The following is a 10,116-nucleotide window of genomic DNA, read 5'->3' on the forward strand; positions in this document are numbered from 1 at the left end:
TACACATATATACTGATGGATCAACCACAGAAAACCTTACTGGAGCTGGAGTTACATGTACACATTTTTCCTTTTATCATTCTGTTGGCAAAGACATAACAAATTATGATGGTGAAATAGAGGCTATACACATTGCTCTCCGACAATTATTAAATCTTCCCTTAAATAAATATAATAAGACAGTAATTCTTTCAGATTCTAAAGCTGCAATTCAGGGAATATGTTCAAATGCTATAAAGAAGTCAACAAAGATAAGAGAATGCTACAAAATGTTAACACAACTCCAAAAAGTTAATAAGATTGTCCATCTCCAATAGATTCCAGCACACTGTGGAGTCATGGGGAATGAAACCGCAGATACACTTGCAAAGAAAGGCACAACAATAAAACAGAAGTCTAAATTTAATTTCTCATATTCCTCAATAAAACGCTTGATCACTACAAAATTTTCTCATTCATACCTACAGGAAATAGAATCAAATGCTAAAGACAAAAAATGGATTACACTACTTTCCAACCCAGATGTAATCCCCCAGAGACCAAGGAAAACAGCAGTTGCAGCCTTCAGACTATTGACAAATCATGACTGTCTAGCAAGTCATCTCTACAGAATAGGTATCTCAGCTTCACCCATATGTGTCCTGTGTAACAATCCAGCAGAAATGAATGAAGACCACTTGAAGACCTGTGAAGCATTAAGATCAGAAGAAACTACAGTTCAAAAGTATTGGAAAGCACGGCTGCTAATGGCTTCATTGCCAAATGCAAGGCATTAGACAACAACAACAACAACATATTTTAATTTAGACATTTGAGGAGAATGATTCCTGATAGTTTCATAAAAATCTGAGGTGGTCAGGTTAACTTGGTTTCTTTGGCATGGAATGACCCTATAACCGAAGTTTCAAATAGGTTGCAAAGTTCTGTAGATGAAGATGACGTTATAATAATGTATCTCAAGAGTGGTGACAGTTATGGATTTACTTTTTAAAATCAATGAAGAAGACATAACATATGTGAAACTGAACCAAATTTTATGCACACTAACTACATCAGTTGTTGAAATGAAAGGGGACAGAATGTTTTACAAAATTGATAAGAAACTTGATATATCCAAGAACTGCAATTGGATTTATATTATATATATAACACATTTGAATTTAATGTTCTTTTGAAATAAAATTATCATTTGTCATTGTGTATGCAGTAAAAATGTAAAATGATATAGACATCATACACCATGTAATGAAATTAGAAAATCACCTTGGGTGGTAATATTATAAAAGACAGTCGTTAAAAAAGTTTATTTTTCTATATTTTCCACTAAGATTTATGAATCACTGTGTAACAAAACGTAATGGTTACAAATTTACATTTACGGACAAAATGTAACATGAGTTACTAGCACTTCCTAATACTTATTTTCTTTTATTCCTCATTCCTTTTTTTGTTATCCATGGTTCAAGAAAGTGGCTACATAATACTGATAAAACTGGAAACATGTAAAGCTTTTACTTTCAGAGAGATTTGAAGTGACATTATTGTCTGCTTGGAACGTATTTTTGTGGAATGTAAGTTACAACAACTGTTTTATCAGTAAATCACAAATAATTAATTATATTCCCCATTACTGTTAATGCCATAAAGAATGTCCCTAATTGCAATAAATAAGCCTAAAAAACTATTTTTTTGTTTTAGTATATCTAATAAGTTCATAAAACTGTCTGAATATCATATGAGTTACTGTGGAATGACCCTGTAGATGTTGAAAAATATAAATATGGAAGAATTGGTTTTGGTTCAAACTTTATTCAGCAATTTTATATTGTTTTTACTTTTCCATTAGACCAAATACAGATAAACTGTTAGGAGGCAGTAATTTCAAAATTTCGATTAAAATAATGATTGGTTTCAGCTTCCCCACTACTGAAAGATGCTTTATAAATAATCGCTGGGAAGAGAAGCTTCACCATCTGAATTATAAGATTATTCCCACATTTAATATCCACGAAATAATTTACAATGGAAGTATCAACGAAATATTGAATCTTGGTTTGGCTTGACTCAGCTTGGCTCTCATCTGCATACGAGTAGCCTGATGAGCCCCAAGCTTTTCTATATCAGTATTGGAAACTCATACAACCCCCGAGACTTCACCTCAGCCTATTTTTACTATTGCAGATGATAGATGAAATGAGGAGGGAGGTAAAGAGTGTTGGTAGAATGATAGAGGGAAATGGGAGTACCCGGAGAAAAACTTTGCAGTATCTGCTTTGTCCACCACATCACGGCCTGGCTAGGGATGGAAGGCCAACATGCTAGCACTGTAGCCACAGATGCCCAAAATTTAATCTTTCTTCATACAAACTACTATAAAAAAATAGTAATTTTCTCAGACCTTGTATTATTCGTGCCTGTTATGTAGTTTGTTCGTTCTTTAATTATTGAAATACAGCATTAAACTGGGTACCATTTTGTAGTTTTATGCGTATAAAATGTATTTCAAAATTTTAATTAGTTATGTAATGACACAAAATGTCGTAGTCATTTATTGCATCGTATGTAATTGAATGAAAAGCTTGGGAATGTTACGAAAATGTATATGGAAGGCTTCTTTCTCATGGTAAGTGCACCAATTCTTGTTATTAATTGATTTGACCTCTAATTTACCAGACAAACTTTCACTAGTACAGTAGGTGGAAAATAAAATTATAGCATATATTTGGCACACAGTGGAACCTCAACAGTTGTCGTTATCTGTGACAGTTATTGAAATGTCAATGATTGAATCATTTAAAGCCATTTAAAGTGATAATTTATTCCAAAACTACAACATACTCATGTAATTCCCTCCCCCCCTTTTTCCTCTCAAAATTCGGAGATGAAAAATCGAGAAGGGGGAAATTATACAATGAAAACAAAATAAATGGTCATAAATAACATGGAACGATTCAGGTAATAAACAAATTAATGTTTAATACTGAATAATTACAATAGCTAGCAGTAACATGAGCTGCTGCCAGGAAGTGACAAGGATAGCAATGCCAATGAAAGCTTTTAATAGAAAAAGGAGCATCTTCTGCAGACCTCTCGAAAAAGAACTAAGGAAAAGACTAGCAAAGTGCTTTGTATGGAATGTGGCATTGTATGGGGCAGAAACATGGATATTACAGTGAAATGAAGAGAAGCGAATAGAAGCATTTGAAATGTGGATGTAGAGAAGTGTGAAGTGGACAGACAGAATAAAATAAAACATGCTCCATAATTTTGTCTTCCTGTACATAGCATATAAAGACAAGCATGATAGCTTTGTTTGTAATATTGATGGTTTCATCAATTTCCAATGAAAGGAAATTGCCAGCCTGGATCCTTGAAATAAAAGTCTGTTTTATATCATCAGCCATATCACATATTCTTTATTTGACTGTGTTGTTTGAAAGAGGTACTTTGTTGATTTCCCTAGATGCTGATTCCTCAAGTACTCCCAGACTACACAAACAGAAAGAATCACCTCCTCGCCTACATTATAAGTCATTACTCCAATAGATTAATCTTAAAAAATTTTACTGATGTATTTTTATATTGCAAGTGTTTATTTCCAAATGTCGCCTGAAATTAACAGGCTTCATAGATTCATTAGCCAGAATATCATAACATAAAATACACCTGGATCTTGCATCTGAAGTAGATTTTTGTTTAGCTTCACTGAATCTGTACTTAAGATAATCATCACTGTATTTATGGATTTTGCATTTTTCCTGCACTTGAGGAATAACAAAAGTAGATAAACTAGGACAAGTACTACATTCAGAATCAACACTGACAGATGACACCTGTTGAAAATTTTCTGGAGTAATAAGTAGCACAAAATGAATGTAACTGATGAACTTTTCAACCACTTTACTGTATTATTTTTTAGGAAATTACCTGGCTGACTAGTTTCGTAGTGTTGTTCTTCATTGTCCAAAGCTTAGGCTAATCAGCCAGGTATTTTCCTAAAAATTAACACAGTAAAGAAGTTGAAAAGATAATCACATATATAAGTGTTAAAAGTGTATATAGAACAATAAATGTTGTTGTTGTTGTTTTCTAATGCCAGGCGTTTGACAATAAAGTCATTTGACCTTTTGCACTCCAATATTTTTCAAAGATATTATCATGACCAGCCACTGAAGCACAGATTTTGAGGTGTTCCAAATCCATTTCTTGGTTTGAGTTGCACAATGGACAGTTGTTGCAGGTGTTGAACAATAAATGTAACTGTATAATATGATTAGGTCGTGATGATTATTAAGAACCTTTATTAAGATTTTGCTAGAACTGGAAACTTTCACAATAATTCCAAATGGCTACTGAATTCGTTGTGAGAGTTAACGAGCTTAAATATTTATCACTAGAGTTCAGGGGACAGTTCGAGACAATTCCAGAAGTTCACCACTAGAATTCCTGAGAATTTGAGACAATTCAAGAAGCTTTTACAGCTACGCTCTTTACCAACAGAATTTGAACTAACTAGTTGAAGTTCGTACTTTCACTGACAGATGGTTGACATAATGGTACTTTTTAATATGAAAGAGCGTATTATAAATATAGGTATTGAAAAAAGTGAATGTAATTTTAAAATTTGAAAGTTTGTTGTATATGATACCACACTCTAGTATATGCAGTCACAAAGCTTAAGTTGTTGAGGGTACTAGGAACAATAGATTGTGCCGGTACTATTTCACATTGTCTGTGATGAGGCGATAGTAGCGATCCTAGTGGTTAGCAGCTATCTATGGATGCATATTTCCTACGTATTGAGCTTTGTGACTGTTTATACTAGACTGTGATGATACCATGGACTTCCTAAATTGGTTCCTTGGACGCCAAGGGAAAAAATTGACTTACCTTTCTCATACTCAGATGTTACAACTTCAGTTTTCAATTTACAAATTGCCTCAAAAAGTAGTAGTTTTTTTTTTCTAAGTACTAATTGGTTCCTTGAAATATTCTACTTTCCCATTATGTGAAGTACGAGTATAAATACATTATTATTCTTTAATAAAATTACTGCTCCTGCTTTACTAACTAGACATTCATTTGAAACTGTTCTTTCATTTTGATATGTATGTGAAACATTCATTTCGAAGCATATACTGTATTTGTCTCGAAGCCATTAACATTGCTATCATAATAATTGTTATTCACTATTATTGACCATTATTATTGTTTTACTTGTTAGTAAAATTTATGGACGAAGGCTGTTTCATACTTAACCTTAAAAAGTATTTAATACTCATTGCAACTCACAGCTAGCATTGTTGCATTCGTACAGAATTTGCCAAATTAAAATGTTCCTTTTTTTATGTAAAAAAATAAAATTGTGACGGATTGAAATGGCTTGGTAGTATCACAGTTAAGGCATTGCGCTGCAAGGCAGAATGTCGTAGGTTCGATTCCCAAAGGGGTCATGGATTTTCTCCATTGATCTAATCCTTCTGTCCATGGTATGGAATCACTTAGGATTGACATCCCTACTGCTACTAATATTGATTGAAAGCCCTAATCTCCTTCTACCCTCTGAGTCTTCATGCTCTATAATAGGATAACTTTACTTTGAGATAGCATTAGCATGTGGAACTCGACCAACTTGTTCTTTTGTACGTACTTGTACTTGTTCTTTTGTCTTTAGACAGGTTCATTTTTCGTTTAGTTTTACCGTATATTTTTGTTCATTATAATCGAAAACAACCTGTTCAATGGAAAGTGTACACGCAACCTTTCGTGAAAGATACCATTCTAGTTTTCTTTTCATCGCAGCTCACCAAATAATACTGGGATGCCCGCAGGAGAATGGAAGAAATTCAAGATCCTTAGCATTGGTCAATAACAACAGTTTTTGATTTGATGAATGATCAATTTATCTTTCATATTATTTATTTTCCTGAATTCAAAACTAATGGTGCATGATTTATGATTTTAACGAAGATAGGTAATGTGGCTTAAATGTCAGAATTCATCAAAATTAAATACACTTACCAGACAGGCAGAACTATATTCATTTTGAAATTATTTATTTTTTTTTATCGAATTTGTAATTGACATTTATTTCCATAGCCATACTGAGCACATGGGCGGTGACTGGTTCGCGGAGCGTCGCGGGAGCGGCACGACACGATACGACAGAACAACCCAGGCCAGCGAGGGGCGACATCTGACCCGACCTGCATGGGTGAGAGAGGGAATCAAATAAATCAGCCAAGCACGCCAGTAAGTGGCTGCTGCAGAAAAAGCAGGAAGAGGGATGACAATCGCTACCCACCGGAACCGGAAACCGACCCCGGAGAGGAAGAGAACAGACCTACCAGACAACTGCAGCCAGACCAATGTACATGGAGGCACATGCTGCCTTCTTGTAGGCAAGCAAAGCTAATGAGAAATATCAACAACTCTGCACTCCTGGTATATGGCTGCAGTGCAGGAAGCCAGGCTGCAGAGTTTGGCTACAGTTCCCATCTCTGGCAAACTGATAGCTGTTAAAGAATATGTTAGAAAGAATGGCTTTGTTGCATGGAATTGGAAAATCAGCTGAGTATGTCTACTTTTAGAAGAGTCTAAGAGAAAGTCTTCATCTTTGATAAAGTACCATCCTTCACAGTGAGGTTAACCTTGCTAAAATTTCTGTTTTAAAATTTTATTTATGTATAATTATAATAAAGTTATTGATTCCTGAAATCACAAAATGATGATGGATGGGAGTTATAAATTGTTTTAATTTTTTTCTGCATAAAGTGGTATATAATAAAGCTTATATCATTATAATTTGGCACACATTTTCGATTTTTATTATAAATGTGGACATAATTTTCTTATCCACTTAGACATTACAGTGGGCTCCTAGATAAAAGTAACTGAAGAATTTTGGTCATTCAAGTCAGTATCTCATGATTTCATATGCCCTATTAATGAGGTTGTAAGATTTTTAGTTACAATTTAAATTTTTTCACATTATGATAATGTGACTCTGAAATAATAGAAGTGTATATTATAAAATAATTTTCTTTTTTCTTCCTCAGATTTATATATTTTTCATCAAAACTATTTTTTTTGGCAAAAATATGTGCATATTATTTCATAAGTACTTTTGTGCATATAATTTACTATTTGGCTTGTGTTTTTTATATACACATATATATAATTACTGAAAGTAAGTGATTATATTATAACACTTTCATAGTACAAAGTAGATTCATAGATTCATATTTATAAAGTCTACATTTTAGTATTTGTTGTTTTAAGAAAGTGGATATTGTGTACTTATCTATTAAATATTAAAAAGTTTTATTTTAAAATACAAGAAGCACATAAAATGATAAACGAAAAACACTTTGTTTCAGATTTCCCTTTGTCATTTGTCGTTATCTTTTCACTGTTAAAGTATCAGTAATAGTTTTTTAGTTTCACATACAGTTTATAGTGTTGATGAATTATCTTATTGAATTGAAAATTCGTAGTTATACAACGTTCAGTATCTCTCCCCTTCAGAATTGAAGTATGTCACTAAAGAATGTTAAACAATCTTTTGTTATGCTGATATAAAAGATTTTTGTCATGAGATTTTTTTGAGAACTGAAAGAAACATATACCAGGTGAGAAACTTGAGTTTTCTTCCCAAGTACTATCCCTCCCCCTCGCAAATATATGTATGGTTTTAATGTGTACTTTGTACTGACTTGAGTGAACAAAATTCTTCATACTCCAGCTACATTTCATAGTGTGATATTTCATTATGTTTGTTCTATGCAAGTATATTTATCATAATCCTGATTCTAATAAGAATTGTTTGCAATTACAGTTTTGTTACGGGGATGGGCTTTGAATTTTAATTAAATTAACATGTTAATAAGCAGATTATTATAATATAGAAAAATGGTGTCCATTTTCTTTCCCGAAGTTCATTTCGTAAAATATCACTTGCCAAAAAAATGTAATTACAGTGTATTTTCTTGTTATTTTAACACTTGGTAATATAATTCGGTTATTCGTACTTGTTTTTTCACATCAGGCATTGAAAATGGACTTCGTATATAAATATGTATATTTTTTGTTTGGGTCATTTATTTCTCGTCTTCAGTAATTATGCCAATCTCAGCTATTTAGATGTGTTTAAAATTGATTTCTTCCTGGGATGGCATTTCTTAATTCATAATATTTTACTAATGATATATATATTTGTTGTTGTATGAAAAGATATCCTTTTTGTTTGAAAATGAAACTGTTCTGTATTGCTTTCGGTTCAACATGGAGATATTTGGTTACAATATGTGACTTATAATTCTGCTACCTTACTCTCCTCTGCTACATTAACAAACCATTTTGCAATTATATTTTAGATTGTTACACATCTCCCTATAGGCTGTAATTATTTCATGCATAGTATTTGTATGTCTGCAATAAGAACTGCAATATAGTAATGGCATGTACATTTGCAAGTGGGGCCTATTGGTATCCTTGTTGCCAGCATTATAAATAAAGGTGTACAGTATGCAACCTAATTTCTTTATTAAATGCCTCAATACAAATAAGAAAAAAGTTAAGACATTTAGTATCTGCAAATTTTAAAATACGCACCAAGCACATTTCACCTTACACAACTCCAGAAGTCCATTCCTTTAGAGATTCGCTCTTCTGTTTATACTTAAAATTATCATATAAAAAATATCCACTTCATACAAATTCAGTTTCAAGTATTACATGCCATTGTGAAGTTCTGTTATTTCAACGTCACCAAGAAATTTCGTAATAGAAATCATGGACTTTTCTTCTAAATGTATGACTTCAAAAGATATTCAACATTGTATATTCATGGTCACTATCCTTAATAATGCTAGTTTTCACATTATGTATGATAGTTTCCAGTAATATTCAGTGAAACAATTCTCTTTGTCAGAGAACTGAATTTAATGAAAACTGTTTATAATGTGATTTGTAATTACAAGATTTCTCCATTCAAGGTCATTGTCTGCAGTACATCTCTCAACATTACCTCAAATATTCCTCCAAAACCCATATTTATTATACTTTAGTGTTAACAATCCCTCAAACTTAAGAGTGAAACCTGAAGTCAACAAATAGGGGAAGTCCGTGTAATTTGGACTGATTGAGTTTTGAGAGAACGTCGATAGGTGGCAGAACCTTACTGACACTAGCATCAGCGCCACTGTGAATAACTTCTTCCCTCCAATTTTCACCATCATAGCGTGTGTAGTCGACAAAGGAGGTGGTATTGTTTGTGAAGAGCCTTGTCGATATAATTCTGTGCTGGTTTGAATATAGTGTTTTCTTGTATTTATCTTGTTAATTAGGAAACGAAGAGACACTGACAGAATCTTCACTATATCAAGGTAAAGTATATTATAGGTTAATGTTATATATTCCACTTACTTAAAATCTGTATCATATTAATTATTCTTATAACATTTCGTGTAATTTGGACCGGCGAAGAACGTGTATTTTGGTCCGGGCCAAAATACACGGATTGTTTAATAGAAATAATAAATACAAAATTAACATAGAGAATGATTAATTAAACTTATTATATTAGCCGTTATTAATGTGTGCAAGCATAAATAACACAAAACACAACAATTACACCGACTTTCAGATGACGACAAGGGAAGCTCGTAAATCTAAGGGCATCTACTGTAAGTGGACTAAGGAAAACTTGACTAAAGCTCTGAAGGCTGTAAAGGATGGTGTCCATATTAATGAGGCGGCACGGAGGTTTAATATACCTCAAACCACTCTTAAGAGGTACAATAAGGGAGAGGTTTCAATGCCTATTGGACGACCGACAGATCTGCCAGCTGAAGTAGAGGAAGATCTTGTGCAGCATCTTCTGCATTTGGAGAGAATGTTCTATGGGTAAGTTGTTCATAATTATATTCAATACTAATAGTGATGAAGATAACAATAATCTAAATTCATGTCTAGTTATTTTGCAGTTATTTATTTTCAAAAATTATTTTCATTTTCCAGATTAACACGGAAAGCTGTAATGAAACTGGCATATGATATTGCGGTGCGGAATGGACTGAAAACTCGCTTCTGTCATGAGAAGAAAACTGCCGGAAA

The 10,116-nt window shown here is 33.0% G+C and overlaps 1 protein-coding gene across 1 annotated transcript in view; it reads left to right on the plus strand.

The window, feature by feature from the left end:
- The window catches only part of Upf1 (Upf1 RNA helicase), an 81,423-nt gene extending 72,891 nt beyond the window's left edge, over positions 1-8,532 (plus strand). The window contains exon 18 of the mRNA XM_069823788.1: positions 6,100-8,532. Within this exon, the coding sequence (XP_069679889.1) occupies positions 6,100-6,108 (9 nt within the window). The 3' untranslated portion in view covers positions 6,109-8,532. The remainder of the gene's footprint in view (positions 1-6,099) is intronic.
- The last annotated feature ends 1,584 nt before the right edge of the window (positions 8,533-10,116 follow it).

The sequence above is a fragment of the Periplaneta americana genome, chromosome 4, assembly GCF_040183065.1.
Source record: "Periplaneta americana isolate PAMFEO1 chromosome 4, P.americana_PAMFEO1_priV1, whole genome shotgun sequence".
NCBI lineage: Eukaryota > Metazoa > Arthropoda > Insecta > Blattodea > Blattidae > Periplaneta > Periplaneta americana.